This window comes from Lineus longissimus, chromosome 12 (assembly GCF_910592395.1).
Source record: "Lineus longissimus chromosome 12, tnLinLong1.2, whole genome shotgun sequence".
Taxonomy (NCBI): Eukaryota; Metazoa; Nemertea; class Pilidiophora; order Heteronemertea; family Lineidae; genus Lineus; species Lineus longissimus.
The window spans coordinates 16,504,261-16,528,048 of NC_088319.1; the positions used below are offsets into that span (position 1 = coordinate 16,504,261).

Consider the following 23,788-nt stretch of genomic DNA (forward strand, 5'->3'; position numbering starts at 1 on the left):
TTGATACGGCAGGGTAACTGCATGCCCTTTTATTTCAACTTCGTAGCAACTGATCAACTGGTCTTAGAGCAGTGAAACTAGAGTATTGTTACTTAAGAAGATACAGTGGTCCTGTAAGTCTCATCTAGAATGTCGACTCTCCGTTCCACGGAGGATATGAGTCTACTTGAATACGATGCCAAGACACGGTTGCTAGGCAACGGTTCCTCTCTGGCTGGTTGCCGAGTATTTGGTTATGGTTGCTGGGCGCCCAGCTCATCTTATTTTGACAGGACAGCCATGAAACTGAATATTTGAATTGCTTGTATGATAAAAAAACAGAGAGTTGATATAAGACATGAACTGGACCAGCAACTGGTAGATCGTACAAGGGGCGTGGCACAATAACACCTTATTGTGATGACAATTAAGCAAAGACTTATATAGTTATATCTTTTGATGATGTCTTCTTTGTTTTATTTCAGATTTTGTCTTGGTCTGGGAAGAAGAGTTGATAGGTGGAGACACCAAGCCCACTTCTGCACAACAACCAGGACAGAAACGCATCAAAACAATCGAGGAAAAAAAGAATTTATGGCGGAACAAATTTTTAAACAATCTGCGGCGTGGAGGCCTAGAAATGGAAGAGGTACGTAAGGGTTTGGGAAGTTGAATTTCTGGAACAATTTTTTTGGTTTTTGTGTGTAGTTGTAATAACAAAACTTGACTGATTTCATTAATTTTACCATATTTGTTAATTTTTTTTGAAAGTCAATTCCACTATCATATTTGGGCATGTTTTGAGTCCAGCGGTAAAATGTATTGTGCTTTCAATTGGTAAAAATATAGTTTGTGATGGGTTTGCTAATGGCTAAAAAGTAAATCATAAGGCGATTCCTTTTGGAGCTATGTGAAAGAATGATTTATCTTACAACAAAATGATCACGTTTAACTCACTTCTTTTTCTGATTCCTAAAAGTCTGAACATAAAATCTTCATGAAGCGAAAAAAGGTAACTGAGGTTGAGGAAGTTCAGGCATGTTTGCATCCTCCCTGACCAGTCCTAAAATTACACATTCTCGAAAATTCAAAAACTCATTTTTCAGACATTTTACACTACATTTTGAGAAAATTCTTTCAAAAGCTCATTTTTCAGACATTTTACATTGCATTAAACGCATTCTAGGAACTGTTTCAAAAGCTCATTTTCAGATATTACACAATACGTTATGCACTCTAGAAATTCTTTCAAAAATTATTTCAAGACATTTTACATTACATTTCTAGAAATTCTTTCAAAAACTCAATTTTTAGACATTATACGTTCCATTACACAGTTATTCAGATCGAATTTTTCAGACATTTTACATTACATGTCATTGAAAATTTTTCAAAAACTCATTTTTTAGACATTTTACATCAAGCTAAGCACCGCATTTTACCATACTGTGGAATGCATTAAAAGCACATCCAATACAGATTGTCATACGCTTATTTCAGATTTTGCCACTATTTTCACAAAGACCCAGTTTTAAAGCATGATTTTTCCAGATTTATCTGAGATGGTTTAAGCTGACTGGCATGCACGGTGTCTTTTTCATACTCCCCTCAATAAAGATTCATCAGCTCCACTATACTGCTCCTATAAGCAGTTGCTAATTACTCCACTGTTAATCCAATCAAAGTGGTACATTTTTTTTGCTCTAAGGCAATAAAATCTATACTAAAAGTATAAAAGTAGTGAGAATAGATAAGGAATATGAACTGTCTTGATTCTCTCAATACCAGAGTACAACACAAAGTAATGCGGCACAAATGCCTAAAATTCCTACATCGGTAAGCCTCTTCTTAATAAGCGCCATTGCCGGCAGTTCTCCCGATTGCCGTTTGCTCGATCCATTCAGTATCCTCTCATCTTAGCCAGCTGCGTCTTGTGTCTAGCTTTGGCCAGAAGCTAGGTCACTTTCGTGAAAAATCTTGACATCTCAGAGAGGATTAAACCCAACCCTTTAATAAATCATTTACCAAGAACAAGAAGTTCTTGCATTTGAGCGAGGTTTAGGGAGCAATTTTCAATGTATCTTCTTGAAATTTTGTTCTGTCTAAAGCTTACTGCCCTGTTATAATATCGCTTTGATAAACTAATTACAAATGATGATCAGCGTTTTCCATTCTCTGCTGCTGTCTTTCACCAACAGCATTATTTTCAAATTCACGCATCGCTCATTCTTTTTCAGGAGGCTTCTCCCATTTCTTACCCAGTTGTCAAACAGGTTAAGGGATCTTCATATTGTTTTTCAATCAAAATAACTTGCTTTTTGTGTCAACCTTATTCTCAGTCATTTCTATTGTGACCCTAGGATGTTTTCTCTCATGTTCTCTTACGCCTTTGAAGACTGTTGGCAGGACTGTTTTTCCTCTTCACTAGAATGTAACTCCTTTCTGGTATGGCTCATATAAAGCTAGGTGTGACACAAGATTTTATTATAATTGCAGATGCTGACAGGTCAAAACATAACCTTAGCATTTCTGTTGATAACAGATTTTAAAGACTGTCTTGTCATGATCACGCAGACATCTAACCGTCTGTCTGCTCCCAGCTTTAGGCCCTACGCTGTCTACAAGAAAAACCAATAAGATTTTGTCAGTTCATACAGTTATTGACTTCAGTGGAGATTATCATGAAGATCTTTGTAGAAATCGATTTGCATATTTCGGCCCTTTTTATTCCCCTGTCAACAGTCTTCAGTGGCGTAATATGTAGACCATCAATTTTTTTACTAATCTTTCATCCATATTTGTTCCACAGGCTATCGGCATAAAGGTACTTGCCATGTTAGTGGATTGGGACCCAGTTGTCTGACGGTGGCTGAATAGGACGATCATTGCCTGTCATGAGATGTCTTGACATGAGATTGCAGGCCATAGCTAGCTTTTTGGTTGGGAAGGGGAGCAAAACACCCCTTTCTTCACTCCCAGTCTAAAAATCTCCCCAAATCTGTGTGGAATGGCCCCTGCCAAACTCTAGCTACAGGTCTGCATTGCAGCACCCTCTGCCTTGACCCTGTCAGTCACTGACAATGAACAATCTCTTGATATCAAGACATCTCATAATAAAGACGATCTGATTGTATTACTAGCCAACGACGTCTGCCAGATGACTGGGTCCAGTCTACCTGTTAGTTGGCGTGACCGTGCATGGACAGTCTAAACCGCTCTCAACCAGAAATTCCAACCAGGAACTAAAAATGGGGCCTTATACAGCTCTCTCCCATTGCAAATTAGTTTGTAAGCTGTAAATTTTCAGAATTTTCCGTCTCTATTTCTCACGTTCCTATGTGTTATAGACTTCACTACTACTTGTAAGTTAAGTCCGAAGGCTCAACTCAATCAAAAACTGCGATTCTATAGGATGTTTTCAAGAGTTTTGTTATGGTATGGGAGGTTTAGACTGTTCACTAAAGTGATGAATATCGTGTTTTGTACAAACACACTCGATCATGATTGTAACTGATATTGCTTCATGTAAAAAGGAGCTTCAGAATTCTCACAAGAAAGCTAGATTGAGCATTTTTGGTGAAATTAATGGGTTCTGACACTCTTTACTCCTTGGCATTGGATAACAACTCATCGAATTCAAAGTGAATATCGCCAACTATATAGGTGTCCATACAACGTCTTGACTATTCTGCACCTCATTCGTCATCAAAACTAGCATGAATATGCTCCCAAACTGATGCATGAGTCACTACTATGGAACTCTGCTATGGCTATTCAGGAATAGAAGCAGGTGTTCAGCAGATCGGTTCAAGATAATATTTCTACGCCGATTGACAGAGATGTTGGCCAGGGATGATTTGATCCCATCTTAAATTCTGTAGGCTTGTACTGGGGTGACTGGTTTCCTCCTAAAGAGGCTGTATTACACGCAGGAATACCAAAAAGGCCCACTAAACCATGTCACGTCAGTAGCAGCATATCATTAGCAGGTCGTTCCCAAGATAATTCCAAACAATTTCAAATAAATTTTCAACTCAATCAATCAAGTTGTTAGTATCACCATAGTAACGGAAACCTCTATGGACTTATCCATTTGATTGATATTAAGTCCAATTATGAAAATCATTATAAAAATATACTGCTAATCCAATGGTGAGGGTGAAAAAGTTGTTATTCAGTTGCCATGGACATATAGGTTGTCATGTGTATATAACGTCAGAGTGCATTCAAATTGTCCATTCATTTTACTCGCTAATTCAATCCGTGAAAAAAATGTCATCGCCATTTGACAGTGTGACTCTACTGGCTTGGTTCAGCCTGACTGAAGTTGCCCTCTGGTTTGAGTGGGTAAAGAATGGACCAACTGAATGCGCCACATTTTTGTTGCTGAAGTTGATGTTAGGTGCACTCCTAGTTATGCAGCAGTCGATGTAAAGCACCCCCCCCACACCCAGGTGATCAACACTTGAAACTTTGCATTTCTTACCAACGTCAGGATTTGACACTTATTGCTAATTGCTGAGAGCTTGGTGCTTATTCAACTCTAAGTTAGTGGTGACCCCTGGGGGGGGGGGGGGGGGACAAGGTTTACATTGACAGCTGCGATATGATGTGTGTAATAATGACCAATGGTGTTGTGACATCGGAGAGATGTGCATATGTTATTTGAAAGTTTGTGTCCGACGACCCCCTCCCGCCTCATGGTCCTGTCTGTCCGTCCCCTCTCCTGTCCCTCTCATGGTCAATCTCTCCATATTCACTATATACACTCCCCCCCCCGTCCCCTTGTGCCTTTGCTGTTGTGACTGAAGCCCTAATAGGCCCTAGTCCCAACACCACCATCAAGTTATCAATATAAGTATTGAGAACTTGAAAATTATACCTAAAGTGCTCTGAACTTGATTTTTCTGGGAATTAGTCTTGTACTGTCATTAAGCTTCACTTCTGAACTTAAGTCTTGGAAGTGAAAGGTGTGAACCATACCCCCCATGAAAAAGATGGCCCTTTCTCTTGTATTGATGTGCAAATGTGCATGTATGTTCACTGTAACATGTAGTGTACGTAGGAATGTGTGTCATAGAATGTTCGGTCAGAATTGCCAGTTTTCAACTGCTCTGTCAGTTGGTTTGAAGCTAAGCTGACACTTGAAACATATCAAAGACCATGATACGCGAATAACTCAATGTAGAACATGGGTTTAGACCATGTTGCTCCACCCTAGTGACATCTTACGATGTGAGGTGAAAGCTGAATTATGTATAATCACATCTCAAACAAGCCTTAATTGCATGAGAATGAGGGGAGAACCTTATACATTCTGTAAACTGTCAGAATGTTCTCTAATGGGTTCTCTGGTGTCTAAGTTTTGGGAATGTACAAATGTAACCTTGATATGAAAAATTTGACAGTTTACAGAAGTCATTGGTTAATAGATGGTGATAATTTTTGTTGGTGTGCGAGTGGTGTGTGATTTTACTGGTTGGGACTCAGCGTAAAGGGAAATTGCCTTCTGTATAGTGTTGGTGGCTTTTGCTTTAGGTTAAGATTTTGTTGGTTCATTTGAGTCGATAAATGCATTTTCCAGGCATCTCATTCTGCCCCTTAGTCCGCTACTGGTTGCAGTCACAAGCCTGGCAGTTACATATTCTTTACCAGTAGTTTGATTCCACTTGGGCAGATTTCCCTCCTAGATTGTTAATTTCCTTGTTTAACCCTTTTAGGAGGACGTGGAAAGCGAAAAGAAAATCATTCATTACATCAAGTTATTCATACCGTGGGAGGTGATGGTCATATATGCTGAGGAACTGTGTATGAGAGCGCCCCTGCAGGTAGGTTGTGACACTAAAGCTTGACCAAAGCCACCACTTTTGCTAGAACTTGAAATCCTAAAACATTTAGAACTCTTCTAAAACTTAATTAATAAACCCAAATTTATGTTGAGAGAACTTTTTCTTGCCAAATGTGCTTGAACTTTGCTCTCATTCCCTTCTTTCAGGCTCATCCGAATCCCTCAGTGAACTGGTCTGCCCGGTTGTTAGCGATGGTAAGGATACCAAACTTGATGAGCATAGAAGTGCCAAACCAACCCCTTGACTACTATACATGTCAGTTCAGGAGGTCCAAGTTAGATCGGTGAGTCATTGGAATAATATTCAGCAGTACTAGCTCCACGATGTCTCTCTTAAGCCCTGTTACTCCAAGTGGAACACCAGCACTAGAACTCGTCTCTCCAGAAACTATTTGGGAGATCTAAATACTGTGTCATACTTGTAAAGTCGTTTAGATGTATAACTTTGTATCGATACAGCCAGAAGTACAATTCCTTGCTAAAAGAGCTCTTTCTTCTCAGGTTTTTGGGAAGTGACAATCATATGACGTACTTCAACCCAACACAGCGCCACCAAGCGGCTTATGAGATACTTCAAACTACGGTATACGGGAAAAAGAAACGTGCAGAGATCGGTATTGACCGGTTGATAGAGGAGGATGTGTTTACAGCTGCCTACCCAGTACATGAGGTAGGTTTTACTAGGCTAAGGCCAGGATAACATTATGAGGCCAAAACCCTTACAGCTTTGGGCTGTACGGTCAAGGCAAAATAACCTTGTACACACACCAATTTTCATCGCACTAGCGTGTCTAGTTACATCACAATGAAGAGGGTTATTTCTTTTTGCGTAAACTGTGTGCCCAAATGAGCCACGCTTTTAAATCAAAAAGGAATCTACGATCTCTTGCAGGGTCCATACAAGCTTCCAGATGGATACACGGCCCCTGAAGCCCTGAACCCTCGACAGATTCTCAACCAGTACTGGGCAAAATGGGGTCAATGGAAGAAATATCAACCCCTCGATCATATACGAGAATATTTTGGCGAGAAGATTGGGATCTATTTTGCTTGGCTAGGTAAGTTGATGTCCTTTTCTGCTCAAAATGAAGAAACCTCATCAGTCCCAAAAGTTTTTTGACTTTCAAAATTTTTCAGAATTTTGAACTTAAGAAAAAATTCAACTCTGAAAGCGTAATAGGACTCATGATCTTTTTGCGTTCCAGGATTCTACACCGCCTGGTTACTGCCAGCTTCGATTGTGGGTGTGCTAGTCTTCATGTACGGTGTTTTTACGTTTAACACAAATATTGTGGGGTAAGTTCATTTATTTCCTTTGAAGTGAATGTAGGCATCTGTCATCATGGTTGCTTCATGGTCCATTGAAGATCTTTGACACAGCATTTCTTCTAACCGAGCCATGCAGATTAAAACGCTAGTGTGAAAAGCCCTTTACGGGCTTGATAATTGCTTCATATTTAACATATTCCTTCCTGTCTGTCTCAAGACCTGCTGTGAATGAAATGGGGATGGCCCACCTGCATGTGAGGGAAAGGTTGCATTATCCCGACAGGCGCAAGAAGGAAAGGAGGTGGACCACCTGCATTAATGTAAACCTTTTGTGTTTCAGCCAAGAGACTTGCAACAAGACTCATTCGTTCCGGATGTGTCCGTTATGTGATGAAGATATCGGCTGTATGTACTGGAATCTCTCTGATGTGTGTCTCTATGCTAAAGTAGGGTATCTCTTCGATAACCCGGGGACTGTCTTCTATGCCATATTCGTGGCATTCTGGGGTGAGTCTGAATGTCGTATTCACATATGTGTCCTTAACTCTGTTTCAGCCGAGAAACTTGCAACAAGAGTAAACAGTTTCTGATGTGTCTGTTATGTGACGAGGATGTCGGCTGTATGTACTGGCTGCTGGTTACAAACCCTTAAGAATCCTCACCCCTAAAATCATCTATTCCCATTTCTCTTTAGCTGTAACATTCCTGGAGTACTGGAAAAGAAAATGTGCCAGTTTATCTCATCATTGGGACTGCATGGACTTTGAGGAGGAAGAGGAGAGACCAAGGCCTCAATACGCAGCCCTGGCACCGACGTTTGAGAAGAACCCCATCACTGGCATCAAGGAGCCGCACTTCCCAAAGAGGGATCGCGTCCCAAGGATTCTATCTGGTATAGCGTGTATCATTGTCATGGTAAGGGACGTCTGCTAAAATAAGAAATTGATTGCGTTTGTGTGATCATTTTGATTTTTCGAGAATGTTTTCCCAAGAAAGTATGCCACATTGGTATTCATTCTAAAGGTTTCAAGACATTTATCATGACTGTGCCAATATCTTTGTGATTCAGACATCTTTGGGACGCTTCTTCTCTTCTTAAAATACGTCTAAAGTTTTCTTCTTCTTATTTTTCAGATGATACTTGTCCTGGTGTTCATCATCGCAGTCATTTTGTACAGGGTCCTCATCAGCATTCCACTCTTTCAAAACCCGCTGTTGCGAAGTCGGGCGCTGACCATCGCAAGTTTGTCATCTGCCGTTGTCAACTTGATACTTATCATGTCACTTGGAAAAGTTTACGAAAAGTTAGCAGAAAAATTGACACAGTGGGGTAAGTAAACCATAGTATGTCACAATTTTTTCCCAAAATGATTGTTGTTTTTCCAAAAAACGCACAGATTCCACTACAAATCATTCATCCCGAGATAACCTATCTAATTATCACGCCCTCTTTCTTTCAGAGATGCACCGAACACAGACAGACTACGAAGATCAGTTGATCTTCAAAGTATTCCTCTTCCAGTTCGTCAACTTCTACTCTTCAATATTCTACATTGCATTTTTTAAAGGAAGGTAGGGAAAGCCGAAAGATATTCATTTAGCTCTCCCTCTACTAGTGAGGCTTTGTTTAAAATACTGCTACTTGGATCTCTCTCGCAGCGATAGGGTGCCAGGTCATTCCCAATGATCACTCCTGCTCATAGAAACTGTCCCGTGGGATAGGAACTAGGTCAGTCCCAAGGACAAATCTGCCTCATGGTAACTGTCCCGTGGGATAGGAACTAGGTCAGTCCCAAGGACAAATCTGCCTCATGGTAACTGTCCCGTGGGATAGGAACTAGGTCAGTCCCAAGGACAAATCTGCCTCATGGTAACTCTCCCGTGGGATAGGAACTAGGTCAGTCCCAAGGACAAATCTGCCTCATGGTAACTCTCCCGTGGGATAGGAACTAGGTCAGTCCCAAGGACAAATCTGCCTCATGGTAACTGTCCCGTGGGATAGGAACTAGGTCAGTCCCAAGGACAAATCTGCCTCATGGTAACTCTCCCGTGGGATAGGAACTAGGTCAGTCCCAAGGACAAATCTGCCTCATGGTAACTCTCCCGTGGGATAGGAACTAGGTCAGTCCCAAGGACAAATCTGCCTCATGGTAACTCTCCCGTGGGATAGGAACTAGGTCAGTCATCAGGACTAATCTGCCTCATGGTAACTTTCCTTGTAGGATGAGACAGCAATCTGGGGTGGTTTAGTCATGGGAGAATATATCAGAGTCATGTTTTGAGAAAGAGGTAGAGCTAAAGGATAGGGCCAGAAGTAGTTTGTGTATTTGAACTTCCTTTGGGAGTCTCCACAGAGGTGCTCCATAACCACATCTTCAAAACGCATCTTATCAAAACTTACAAAATATGATTTCTCTTCCAGGTTTGTGGGTTTTCCCGGCCACTACAATAAATTTTTAGGTCTCAGAAATGAGGAGGTATGTATAGAATTCTTTCACTTGTTTCATACCAGATTGGTAACATTGTTCAATAAAATAAACCTCCCAAAGTTCTGGAATCTATCCGGTATATTCAACACACACCGAATGGTGCAACAGCTTTGAGAGAATGTGAGGTCTGTCTAAAATCATCTGAAGGACTGTCATCTGTGTGAAATTGTTACCACAATTTTATGTCATGGATGTCAAAATCAAGGTCTTGTTACTAAGAAATCATCTTTTATTGCACTTGAGCATTGATGAGTGTCTTTTTAAAGCATGGTAATATAGTAGTCAGAGGACCCATTCCCTTTCCTGCACGAAAGCACAGCAACATTTGAGTTATTAACCCCTTTCTACCAGTGTCTCCATTCAACAATTAAGATTGTGCTAAGATTTTTTTGATATGGGGAACGATGCGTTGGCGGAACCCCAAACTACCCCCATAGCTGCACCACCCTGGAGCGACAGGCAATGGTTAGCACTTTTCTGACCATAGGTCTCCACTCTTATCAAGGTTTCATTCAGAGCTATGATGTAGCAAAAACAGTTATAGCTAGCATTTCCTTTTTTTTTTCATTTTCTCGCATACACGTGACCTACGATCCTGTTTCAGTGCAACAATGGCGGTTGCATGGTTGAGCTAGCACAGCAGCTTGGCATTATCATGATAGGAAAACAAGTGATAAATAACTGCCAAGAGGTTTTTGTTCCGTAAGTCGGAGGGCGAACTTCGAGCACGTTTTGAACTACAATAATTCATTCATGTCTTATTACACAATATAAGTGTTTTAAATTATGACCTTTTGAGTATTTGAACTCGACCATGAATTAGGCCTGAAGTAGAACTACTTCTGGGTAGCGTCTCCTAATCATGCAGAACTGCCGTCTTCAAATGCTTGTAAGGTTATTTTTCAAAAATTTCTGCACCAGCAGGCGTTCTCTTTGCTTAGGCTACAGATTGTTCAAGATTAATCCTCAATTTTCATTTATCCTACTTTCAAAATGACAATTCTCTTCATCAAATCACGTTTTTGACACTTAGACAATTTACATTTCACAACACGTTCTTTCTTACGATGTCTTTGCCTTTTACATGACGTGCAGTACTGCCTTGTTAGATGGCAAACGCATGGTTTTGGCCAGCAAATGGATGGTCTCACATCAGTGTCACAATGCTGACACAGGCGTAAAGTTGGCTTGTGATTATGAACCGTGGATCGGTGTGTTGTTGCAGTTGCCTAATGTCATTGTTCTGCTGTCCAAGGCCATGTGATTTCCGTCCAGTAGGGTGGTGATGATGTTATCTACTCCTCTTGTCTACCTCCCTTCAACACGTCTCCTTCTTATGTCAGTCTCATTCCTTATCATATTTCATTTTTACATCCTTCCTTCTGTATAAAGAGAGAATTGTCATTCTAATCGGTTTGCATTCAAGAGTAATGAGGAAGAAAAGAAAGGGATTCGTCATTTTGTGGAAATTTATCACAAAATATTTTGCTCTCTGGAGATTGAAATATCGGCCAAAATGCAAAATGAACCCTCATGAATGCAAATCAACTACAAACTCTGCCTCCTTCAAAAATGCAAAACAATTTGACAACACAAACTGTAGTGTTGGCATGTAATATTGCCTTGGGAACCAAGTTCAGATCAGTAACAAGACACGGCTTTTTTGAGAAAACTATTATCACTGTGCTTTTTGTGATTGGCCATGGCAAGAAAGACAACTTGGGGGATGACAGGGAATCAATAAGAGGACACAGGGTTTGCATCTCTTTCAGGACCACAGGTAAGAAGCTGGCCTAAACAAGGTTTCAGGCCAGCAGTAGGCCCTACACAGGACCCCACTTTGACTAGCTTCATGTGCTCGATTCTTCAGTTTGCCGTCGCTATTTCAGTGCAACAACGGTGGGTGTCTAGTCGAGTTGGCACAGCAACTTGCTGTGATCATGGTCGGTAAACAGGTGATCAACAATTGTCAAGAGGTTCTTGTACCGTAAGTCATTTTGGTGATAATCAAAGAAGAATTAGCGAGAGGATGTTCTGAGTGTCTCACCTTGGTTTTCTAAAAGTGGGGATGGCCGAGATTTTCAGGATAGACACCATGGTGGGATTTGGGAAGGGCGAAGTTTGCATCGGGATTTTCTGAACTTGCCTGTCAGGATTCAAGGCTTGTCTCCTGGGAGAAGGATCCTACGTAGTTGTGTGGGTTACCTGTCTTTAGATAGGTGCATTGAAGGAATGTTAAGGGATGTATTGTGAAATGAATTCCATATATTTTGGTTGAAAATTCCAAATTAATTGCAAGCTCCGTAAAGAGTTTCATTACTAATGACCTTGTCTCATTTTCAGGAAAATGAAGACGTGGTTACATCAAAGAAAGATAGGAAGTGCTCATCAGATGACCGAGAAAGATCGTTGGGAGGAGGACTACGAGCTTATAGAATACGAGGGTCTGTTTGAAGAGTACTTAGAAATGGGTAAGATAACTTATTGGATTCTCTTTATCTATCTGTCCCACAGCCATGCGGCCATGGGCCGACTCAGTACAGTTGACTTCGAGCAAGTTAAACCGATTAGACCACATGGGCTCTTCCAGTTGAAGGAAAAGAAAGTAAGGGGCAACAGTCTCACAGCAGTGGATTTTTTGAACGATTTTGCACGGCACATGTAAGACCTCATCACTTTTTGATTCATTTCCTTTCTCACCTGCCAGTGCTCCAGTTTGGTTTCATAACCATATTCGTTGCTGCCTTCCCATTGGCACCGTTGTTTGCCCTTCTCAACAACTGGCTCGAGATACGACTAGACGCATCCAAGCTTGTTTGTGAGACACGTCGACCGGTCGCCGAGAGAGCTCAGGATATTGGCGTCTGGTTTTCTATCTTGGATGCACTAGCGCAGTTGTCTGTTATGAGTAACGTAAGTAGAGGTATTATTGCACTGGTATTTGGCAAATTTGCAATTGGTTGTACCAGGGAACTTGCTAGGGAGACAATTGAAACAGCACCACAGGTTCACAAGGGAACAATCTGTGGATAGATCAGGCGTAGCGGGTTGTTTTAATTTTTGAGGACATTTCTCTAAGCAAGCTACCCTGCCTCAGCCAAGCCGTCAGGCCTCTTTCAGGGGGCATTTTTATTTGGCCTTGCCTTGCTGAATCTAACGGCTGGGGCTCCCAATGAATTTTCACAACCTGGATATCAAAAAGCTTGACCATCTGTTATATGGAATGTCATGGATTTGTTGCTGGCCATATGAACTAGCCTTGGACTGGACACCTAACCTATTCTTTTACTCTCCTCCAGGCCTTCTTAATTGCATTCACGTCGGAGTTCTTACCAAAGATGATGTACCAGTACAGGTACAACTGGACTTTGACGGGTTACGTCAACTTCACGCTGTCGACATCACCGCCACATACAATGAATCAGACTTGCAGGTTAGTAGAAGATCTCTTGAGTTTGGGGGCTCTGATTTCCCCCGGCTGAACTTTGGCTCAACCCGGCCGGCATCTTCAAAAATACTCCCCCTCACAAAACACTAGGGAGGTTCAGATTTGGCCCGACTCCCACTCCGACTCCGACTGACACTCAAAATCATATTTTCCAGTTGTGATACAACCAAGCTGTTGAGAAAATTTAAATAAGAAGTGTATCATTTGTCATTGCAGAGGGGAACAGACCTCCTGGATGCGAAATATCCCAGCCACCTTATCTTGCAGCAGAAATCAGACTCCGACCTGAGTGTCAGTCGGAGTCGGAGTGGTAATCGGGCCAAATCTGAACCTCCCTATTGCCTCAGTTGATTCAAGTTGCGTCCAGCAAATAAAGCCACCCCTGACTCCTTGTTGTAATCTTTTCCAGGTACAAAGACTACAGAGACACCCAGACTGGAGAGTACACCATGTGGTACTGGCATTTGTTGACGGTCAGGTTGGCATTTGTGATCCTGTTCGAGGTAGGTATCGGGCGGTTGGTCAAGGAATCCCCAGTCGTTGCCTCAGGGGAGGGCGAGAACGCGTGGAATGGTTGGATAGCATGAGCGATATTATCAAGGCAGAGGATCTTACCCTCGGTGTGCTGCTGATATTGACTTCTTCTTGCTTTCAATCTTTCAGAAACTTGTACTGTTAAATATATATATTCCTCATCGACAAGTGTGTGCAAAATTGATCTTTGTATAACCCAACCCCTTCGATAAGAGACACACTGACACAGTGTGAATAGTTCATTCAAATCATGAAGGTGACAGTATTGTCTTCTCAACTTCAATACCTTTGTTTTCTTTGCAGCACATAGTGTTTGGCATCAATCGACTCATCGACATTCTCGTGCCGGATATCCCTGAAAGTTTGGAGGTCAAGATGAAGAGAGAACGATTTCTGGCCAAACAAGCCCTTGCTGATACTGATACATTGATGGTGGTATGTATATGACCCGCACATACTCGCTTTAATCACTCTTCCTAAACAACTGTCCGTCCAAGCAAACTCAGGTTCTTTATCTTTTCTGAATTCCCATTCCAGATGGCGAGAGGAAAAGAAGATGATGACGATGATGATGAAACTCAACACGTGAAGCTAGAAATACCAACTAAAGCATAGAAATCATGCTAGACATACCAGCTAAAGTTGACCTGTACCAGCTAAAGCTGACCTGTACCAGCTAAAGCTGACCTGTACCAGCTAAAGCTGACCTGTACCAGCTAAAGCATAAGTCAAGCTAAGCAAATCAAGCATAAGTCCAAAAAACAAATTTTCACTTGTTTTTTTCTGCTCAAAATGAAGAAACATCATCAGTTCCAAAAGTTTTTTGGCTTTGAAATTTTTTTCAGAATTTTGAACTGTCAGGCCTGTTGAGAAAATAACAGAGGAATGCATGACTTCTCCTCTTTCAAGATGAGCGCTGCAAGCAGAGAATTTGCTCCTAGGCCTAGACCAGAATGTGCTGCACATTTACCATAGATATTGTACACATGTTTTGGTCTGGTTAAGTGGAAGAGGCCTCAGTTGTACTTATTAGTTGTTTTTTCGTTTCTGTTATCATTTATCTGTTAACCCTTCCTGAGCCCTTAATGCAAAATGTTGGAAATAAAAAATCAGTGCAAGCTTTAACTGGATTGTCATAATATAATGTTACCTCCTGAAAGGACTGTGATTGGTAATGGGTTAGGCTCTGTTTTGTAAATAATATGTCTATTGAATTTGATTACAAATAAAGGGGGAATATAGGTTTGACTGTCACTGAAAAATGTTTTTCATAACATAAAAGGCCCTTTGCCAGACACGGAAAAATAGTCCATCATTACAACAGACCTTCACTGTAAATCACGCCAGACAATGGCTCGAAAGGCATTGTCTGGCATCATTGACTGAAAAAAAACTATTGTAAAGATTGTTCATCTTCCCGACCCTAGGTGGTACAGGCATATCTGGCAGAGGGCCTATTAGCCCGCCTGCGGCCATGCCTCTATTTCCTTTTAAACCCTTGGATTAAAACTGTGATTATGCGGTGAAGGAATCCAAAAGGCCTACTTATAATTTCGTAAATATGCAGCACAGCTCCTTAATTCGTATAAATTCTGCAAGCTTGCTCTTCTGCTTGGTTACAGTATAAATATTAACCAAATCCTTAACACCCAATGGGTATAATCCTTGGAAAATCTTATTGCAAAATTATGCTTTTGGTAAGTTCCATTGGCACTCATAGCCACAGCCGCACATTGACCGGGCAGGAAGGCCTTATGCAAATTGCTTGCAGTTCATAAGTTTATTTTACTAGTTATTAGTACTTTGCTAAATGCGCAAGTTCCTGCTTTAGCACGAATGAAATTTGCTGTTAATTAGATTCTGCTCTTTGAAGGGCCTAAAAGCCTACGTCATATGCCTTGATGGTATTTGGCCGGTAATTATTGAAATGATCAAATGCATAGTGCAATCCAAGAGTGTTCAGATGTGCTGTTTCGTTTAATAGTACTTACATTGTAGCGGCACTCTCCTTAGGGAAGGGTAATTAAGAATGTAACTGATATAGAAGGGTTTTAGAAATATATTTCATGATCATTGATATTTTACACTAACTCTGTTGTATAATTTGAAATAATTTATCCATGGAGCATATAAAAGCTGTACATTCCTTTACTTTTACTGCCTGAAATTGTCTGGGGAATAATTGTTGCCAAATTGTTCCCAAGTACCTCAACCATAGAACTATGTCCATATTCCATATTTCAGATCCTGTAAAGACATGAGGCTGGTAAAAGTAAAGGGGTTTACAGGAAGTTCTTGATAAGCTTAGTCTTGAAGACTTTCTAATGGCATATAGTTTTGTTTTCCATGATTTAGAATGATAGTTAGAACATTTTGTGCCAATCGAAGATTTCGGTCATTTTTGCATGTCCCAAAGTATAGTGTGATATCATGTTCGCTTATTAGGCCCACTGTAGTGATTGAGTGTTAAACCCCAAAGATGTTTGGTGAAAATTTTTCTCAAATATTTTCTGAAATAAAGTAAAATGTTGTCAGAAGAGTTAATCTTTAGTTTTGACCAACTCTGACCATCATCTTTAGGGGGAGACAGCAGATTTAGTCACGATAGCTAACCGGGTGGTTTAAATGTAGAACATGGTCAGTAGACAAATAGAGTGTGTTAAAAACGTTATCATAACTATCATCAACTCGTGTAAATCTTCTTGTAAATAGTCATCAATCTGTGATTCAGTTTGGAGTGGGTGATACATTCTATTCTTGGCCTCTACCATGGTTTGAATACTCTCAGCCACTGTCAACTGTGAAGTATCACTGATATTTTAGTTTGCATTTCACTGTCACATATGTACTTAAAAAGCTCAAAATTTCAACTGTAATGCACTAAACTGTTACATTTCACCAGAAGACGTGATATCATTTCGTCTACTGCCAGTTGGAAATGGGCGAACTGACCAACTTGTAGCTTTGCAAACATTTCACAGTGACTGTCCTGCGCTCATTTTAAGGGGTGACACAAACATGCTGTGTAATTTTCCTTATAGAAAAGCTCAAATTGTTACTTAATTTCACTTGTGGGTGTTTCATGAAACATTCTGCCGGAGCTTCTCTGCCTCGTGTACCAATCAAAGCCGCTGCTATATCACTATCTGTATCTGTGCCAGATTATAAGTTGACTTGTTAGTTGCACCTCTGAAGTCAGTGAGTAAGTACGAAGACGTATACTTGGCCTCTTGCCCTGGACTGTTGTCCTGATTCTTGTTGTCCTCGTCTCAGTAACTCAATCAGCGTTAGAATCTAACACCAGTGTTAGCTCAATGAAGCGTTACCTCCTTAGGTAGGCCTACTGCTCATGCTGATTGAGCGACCAGACCCTGTCTTTTAATGATATCTCTGATCTCACTTTATGCTGATCTCAAGCTGTTCTACTATTGTATCTCTTTGTCAACGACTCAAAAATCTTGTTGTGAATTTCGTTGCATGTTCACCTGGCGATCGTCTCAATATTACTTGATGCCAAGAACGATTTTTCATCTCTCTCTGAAGCCCTTCCTGCATCTGAATGACGAAATAAGACTGGATATCATGAAGTCTGAATATTGTCATGTCTGTACCAACAGTTGTTTCTTAAGATGTCAGAAGTTTGAAAGACGAAAGTTTGGCAGAGAAATTGTTGACCCCCTCCCCGGATAAACAGATTCTATTTCTCATAGGTTAAAGCAATTTGAGATGATTCCCAAGGTGTCAATGTTAGAAATCTTAGATAATTCTTCTTCTACCAATTTTCTCATTTCAAACAGGCCAGGTCAGGTTAACTTCTGATTTTGACAGTAGCAGAGCGCAGCAAACAAAACAGAGCTCAAAAGTCTGAGATTTAATCCTGAGGGAAAGTGTCAATATTGTTCTTCTCTTAGGTTATTCAACAGAAGTTAGGTGATTAGTTTCCTCATGCATTCAATATTTATATAAGGAATTGGTTATATACCGTCTACTTCCGTGCTAATTCAGAAATTGCTCGACCTGATGCAATGGCTTACTGTTTTCACCCCTTGGCAGTTATTTGGCACTTTTTCAGAAAGCGGTCACATTTTTCAACATGCATTTATCGAATTTATTATCACTGATTTTTTATTGCTAGGGGTTTAATTTGACATGGGGAATGGTAGGCTACCTAAGTCCTCTGTGACAGTATTGCCAAGTACTTTATCCTTTGCTACTTGTTGACTTGTGGTTAGCTTTGTCCAACCTGTTAAAAAAAGTTTCGAGACAATTGTACATTTTTTTGCAATACTTGGCTTTTAGGTCAATATCAAGGTTGTCTGTTATGAAATTAATTTGGATGACTGCTGTTAGCTTTATAACAATCACCTAAGTAAAACAGCTTGGGATGCTGGGCCCCTGCCTTTTGCTGGAAGCAATGTTAAGAACTGGGGTTACCATTTTTGTATCCACAAACGGGAAACATCCATTCCATGTTCAATAATCCTCCCTATCCAGTTACTCATTCTTTATATTGTATTTCACATCATCATATGCAGTAATGAATATTCATCCTTCGCATTTGCATGTATGTGAATATTCAAACTTTTCTCATTTGCATATTATGAATATTCATCTTTCGTATTTGCATATTATGAATATTCATACATCTTCTTCGCCTTACTGTAAATATTCTCTACATATTTCTGTAAAATAAAAGATCAACTGTGATTTCATTGTAAAGTTTACAAAGTTTTCTCATTATTGTCATGAATATATTTATCTTGGCTTTTGACTGAAGTTGTCATGGTAACCAAAATATCTCATGAATTCAGTTTTCAAATGTTGCTATCTCAGAGACTTTAAGGCTCTGATAATGACCAGATCAAATTTGACCATGAAAATTTGAATTATTGTTTTGGTAACCATGTCAACTGCACCACTTTGTCAATATGTTACAAAATGTATAGGTCTATATTCTATATAAATATTATAAATACATACTGTATATACACCTCTGAAGGGCTGAAGTTGATTAGGAATTTCAGATTTCAAATTTCTGTAATGTAATGAAAAATAAGTATCAAGTGCTTGTATTCCATACATTCCAAAATCTGCATGAAAAAAACACAATTTTTGCAGACCATGGGGGTATCTGCTCTCCTCTTCCCGTGCCCCCCCCCCTCTAGCTGCAGCCATGTCTAAAGGGCCCAAAACACAAGACATCAAGGGGCCAGGTGCTGTTTTGCACATTCCTGTAGTTGCTTCCAGAGGCGTCCGAAGAAAAGGGATAAGTAAGAAGTTCTGTCTACAGTGGCCAACAATCTTAGCCCCTCCTGAATCTCATGCAGCTAATGTGCACCCTTGGCTGCCAAGATCTGCAAAGAACAACTTAATTCAGCAGGAAGATGAAAAAAGGACAATAAATTTTGAAGAGCTAATTCCAATCATCACATGGAACCTACTTCAGCCCTTTTTTGTAGGTTAAGATGTAAATTTCTGCATCCTTAATGTATTGGGGAGGAGGGTGGTGTTGCTATGGTTGCAAGTAAACAAACTTGTATGCAAGTTATCACAATTCTGAAGGTGAAGGGTGATTTTAATAAAGTGACTTTAAAAGAATCATTGTCTTTATCTTAGTGATTGAAGTTTGCTGTTGTTAAAGAAGGAATATAGGCAGGAGATAGGGGGATAATATATTGGTGGTCCTCAGGTGAATTATATACACGGTTCAGAAAATAGCTTGCATTATATGATAATATTTTGAAATAAATTTTCATAACTGCACCTGTGCCAAAAAAAATGGGGCAGGGTATTAAATAAAATATGGCTTTAAATTTTTCTTTAGCAGCGGTGTTCCCTGGCCAGAAATGGGGGAAGATGGCCAATTTAACCCCCTGCTCTTGCCTATAATCCTCCTTTAAAGCAAGGCTTTAGAGTGTTCTTTTATAACCCATCAGGCAAAATATCAAACAAAAGACTGTTTTTGTCAAAAGGGTTCCTCCAGCATCATATGTATACGTTGATAAGCGTCCAGGAAGAGCCAAACTTTGATCATCACAAGGATATATAACTGTTTAATTGATGATATTTAATACCATGATGAGATGGAAAATCAGTGATAAATCGATGTTCTCCTGCCAAGGTCAAATTAGCACGTGTGTAAGTGGTCTGGTCTAGATTTCGGCCCAATTCCATTAGGCAGGTTCCCGCAGGCAGATTATCCAACGGTCTCGCATGGAGCCCCTCTTTGCTGACTATAGGCTAAGCTGGGCCTAAACAGTATTTTGGCAAGGGATATCAAGTATTGCTGAGAACTACCTTGGCCCTTTTGTTGTATTGGCGAATTAACTTGGACAAGTTTACCAGCACATGAGACTTGGGTCAACTTGAGTGGAAATCTTTTGAAATTAAGTTTCTGAATAGACTCCACCCTTCTTGACGCCAAGTATGTGTCTCAAAGACCTAATTTACATGATTACAATCTGGCTAGTTAAGGTGGACATAATTTCCCCGAATCTGAAAAAAAGGAAGTCATTTCTTAATTGAGGTTTTCTATTACACAACCCGACTTCATAACTCAACTCGAGAGCTCCGTTGGTCAGAACGGTTAAGGGACAAGGCAGATACACAAGGGGGATGTCCCTCCTCAAAGATGGGCACAACAAAACTAGCACTTTTCGCTCTCCTGGCGATTTTCATCGCGGGAGAGAGGAGCCTGGCCATCTATGTTCAATATAAGACTGGATACGAGTATTTGTATAAGTTTCATACCAATGCGGATTTGAACAAAGTTGGCGACTTTTTATACAGCGGCAAGGTAGGTGCTCATTTTTCAAAATAAATACAAATGTCTATGATGTGCTTTTCAGCGCTTTATCATTAATTGTCTCAAAGCGCTTTTGTATTGCTGATTTATTCCAAAACACCTCTCTGTCGAAACAAAAAAAGGGAAAAAAAAGAAGCTTGACTTCGGGATGGATTGTTCCCCCAGTTCACCATCGCCCAGAGCAAGCACTGATCTGTCTCCAAGATAGGTCCCCCAATAAACCCTCATCCCGAGCTAGCACTGATCTGTCCTCTTATGGGTCGCCCAATGGATAAGATAAGAATACAGACGCGATACGCTATACAGTGGAACCCGGTAACAAGACCACTCATGGGACAGAGGTTGAATAGTCGCGTTACCGGGGTGGTCGCGTTAGTGAAGTTGAAAACCCGGGGACGAAATGCATGATTAGGTGTCAGCAGTCCGCTCTTGGACCCCAAGTCCACCTGAACAATCGACAAGAGTCCCCTCCATAAAATTGATAACGTAAGCAACCAATCATCCACCTAATGAATGGAATATATTTGGTTTCAGATTGGGTTTATCCCGATCGACGACAAGGAAAATGGCCAAGAATTACTTCTGCGGGTGTATCTGCTCCAGATGCAACGGAGGGAAGGATCGCGTAAGTCAATAGAAAGGTTTAGCACGACGCCAAGTAAAATAATAAATTGCGCATGAAGCATACACCGCATCAGCAATGATAATGCGACAATGTACTGATGGGAGGTTGTCGTGACAGCATGATAACATCCTGAGAAAATGACGGGTTAATGTTCACGGCGAACATTAACACCTGATTTCCTCAGGATGGCAAGATAATGGATGAAATGACTGCAAACTAATACTGATGCCAGTAACTCAAAGTTGTCGTCACTGTCATGTGCCTCCACGTGAGCTAAGAAATTGGAACTATACTTCGAATAATATCAAAAATATCGCCCGTTTTTAGGGCGGGGGACGACTTAAAGCTGGAACCCCAAACCAGCTACCGCAGATCCGTCATTCATCATGTCTAAGCAAGTATGAACCTGGTTTAATCATGCGGCTTATCTTACTATACATATGCAATCAAGTTCCTTATATACCACCCAAATTCGGCCCGCATTGCTCCCATGGGTACGTCGTCTGTTCGTTTCTTGTAGTACCGATGGTCCACGGCAGGGGAGCTACAGGGAGGGAATGGCCCAGAACCTGGTATGTGCACAACAGGGGAGCTTGGGAGGAAGGACTTTCGCTTAAACTGACCAGAACCTGGTATAACTGTCCTAAATGTCTGGTCCAGAGTAGTCTCTTTATGCAAGGGTGACTTTGATCTCCTGCTCTCCTCAGTCAGATGGACAGCTACACAAAACTAGAATCCTGGAGAAAAGACAACCTGGATCATGTCACATCTAGTCGGGACAAGACAAAAAATCAGGTGGCATTTTAATGATCAGGGATTCACCGTGGTGAATTCAGTGTTCAGCATGGTAAATGAGAGTTAACCATGCTCACCATGGTGAAATCTTATCCGTGTGGGGGTTTTCAGCATGCTTTTTTTCCAGGCGCAGCACACGGGCAAAATGATTTCTCCAAGCTGTACCCCCTGATTCACTGTATCACCTTTTGGGCTAGGCGCAGCCCAGGGGTTTATGTAATACCATTTATACCCCTCGGCATTGATCCCATAGATGTTGCTGGGGCACATGCCTAACTTCTTTATATATCAAAAAGTGGTTACTCTTAGTAGCTAGATAGGACATGCTACTGACGAGCTGCGAGCGATGTAGATAGTCGCAGTGGGAACGGGGATAGCGCTTAAGTGAGAGCTATATCTTGGTTAGTGACTGGATACAGTGGAGCATGCTTTCATTCGACTCTTGTACAGGATATATTTTGATATGTCTACTTTGTTTCAGCAATCGAGAATACTGGACTAGATTTCTCCAAGTGGTAAGTTATCCTATAGCTGGTAAGGTGATGTGACGCATCTATAGCCATGGGTAGAGTGAGTTATAAAAGACTGGCAGTTGACATTAATACCCACCGATCGAGGCTATACTACAACCACTTTACCTTACATTTACAGTGAAACCTCCCTTAGCGGACACCTCTCTATTAAGGACAACCTCTCTATTAAGGACACTTCCCAGCTAGCACAAGGGCCCCGGCCCGAGGCTGGCCTAGGCCTGGCAAAACCCTGGCTCCGCTCCTTCAGGGCATTGCCTAGGCCTGGGCCAGGGCTGGCTCCACCGGCACGGCCAGCCAGGCTGGAACCAAGGTTGGCCCAGCCTTGGTATACATTATAATGATTGTTATGGTAATGAATAAACTGAATAAATTGGAGAGTTCATTGTAGAGGTCTAGGGCTTGGCTTGAGTGACCCACTCACACAACGGTAATACAACAAATACAATATCACTTTAATGCTCAAAATCAATTAATAAGAAAACACATAGGTATCATAATTACCCAATTAACTAAAAAGAAGAGCAATGTAAGCGACTTTAATTGCAGTTGAGTTGCCAACACAAACCGGAATTCCAATAACGCAAACCACGAAAGTTAAGATTTGAATTAAGATTTAAGACTTTTTTTCGTGGCTAATTCAAGTATCCACTTAGTAGCTTGCCAGTGTTAGACTGAGGCGAGCTGCATAATTTGAAGCCTGACTACCCATAAGGATGGTTCCCTTCTCCACTGAAGGGAAGCTCACCTTACTGGTAAGCCCTGGCTCCGCTCCTTCTGGGCATTGCCAGGGCCTGGGCCAGGGCCTTGTCCACTGGCACGGCCAGCCAGGCACCTTACTGGCAAGCCCTGGCTCTGCTCCTTCTGGGCATTGCCAGGGCCTGGGGCCAGGGCTGGGTCCACTGGCACGGCCAGCCAGGCACCTTACTGGCAAGCCCTGGCTCTGCTCCTTCTGGGCATTGCCAGGGCCTGGGGCCAGGGCTGGGTCCACTGGCACGGCCAGCCAGACAGGTGCAAGTAAACAGGACAAGTTGGGTGGATTATGGGTTCTAGGCCTTGCAGGAAAGCAGGGGCCGAAGTTAAGAAATATCTAATGGTTGGGTACCTTACTGAAGCAATATCAATTTCTTTGAACGCATGCTATAGACCCATCAACCAACCTTGGGCCAGCCCAGAAAGTCTGCCATTAACTGACCTGGAACCGTGCTGGCAAGCATTGGCAGAGGACTGGCAATCACTGGTTGTGCCTTGGCCTGCCAGGCCTTGACCAGTCCCGGATACAATGCTGTTCCAGCCTTGGGCCAGGTCACTTGTGCTGGCTGGGTAGTTCTGGTCCTAAATTAGTTGTTTCCATTCAATTTTACCTCTCTAATCAGGACTCTTCACTTTTAAGGACAGCACTTGTGAGTCCCAAGGGTATCCTTAATAGAGAGGTTCTACTGTATATATTAATACTGTAAGACCTT

At 41.3% G+C, this 23,788-nt stretch overlaps 1 protein-coding gene across 7 annotated transcripts in view; it reads left to right on the forward strand.

Annotated features, from left to right (window-relative positions):
* LOC135496609 (anoctamin-7-like) overlaps positions 1-19,165 on the forward strand; it is a 36,176-nt gene extending 17,011 nt beyond the window's left edge. For 4 of the 7 annotated variants that reach the window (XM_064786026.1, XM_064786029.1, XM_064786031.1 and 1 more), the window contains 19 exons: positions 465-628; positions 2,217-2,252; positions 5,700-5,807; positions 5,975-6,111; positions 6,329-6,497; positions 6,720-6,885; positions 7,033-7,123; positions 7,437-7,603; positions 7,791-8,011; positions 8,231-8,426; positions 8,557-8,668; positions 9,519-9,573; positions 11,475-11,572; positions 11,929-12,056; positions 12,293-12,498; positions 12,885-13,018; positions 13,443-13,536; positions 13,871-14,002; positions 14,105-19,165. In XM_064786026.1, the coding sequence (XP_064642096.1) occupies positions 465-628; positions 2,217-2,252; positions 5,700-5,807; positions 5,975-6,111; positions 6,329-6,497; positions 6,720-6,885; positions 7,033-7,123; positions 7,437-7,603; positions 7,791-8,011; positions 8,231-8,426; positions 8,557-8,668; positions 9,519-9,573; positions 11,475-11,572; positions 11,929-12,056; positions 12,293-12,498; positions 12,885-13,018; positions 13,443-13,536; positions 13,871-14,002; positions 14,105-14,182 (2,492 nt within the window). In that variant the 3' untranslated portion in view covers positions 14,183-19,165. Of the gene's footprint in view, positions 1-464; positions 629-958; positions 992-2,216; positions 2,253-2,788; positions 2,804-5,699; positions 5,808-5,974; positions 6,112-6,328; positions 6,498-6,719; positions 6,886-7,032; positions 7,124-7,436; positions 7,604-7,790; positions 8,012-8,230; positions 8,427-8,556; positions 8,669-9,518; positions 9,574-11,474; positions 11,573-11,928; positions 12,057-12,292; positions 12,499-12,884; positions 13,019-13,442; positions 13,537-13,870; positions 14,003-14,104 lie in introns of all 7 variants that reach the window. The other 3 variants (XM_064786027.1, XM_064786028.1, XM_064786030.1) reach the window with 3 other exon arrangements.
* The last annotated feature ends 4,623 nt before the right edge of the window (positions 19,166-23,788 follow it).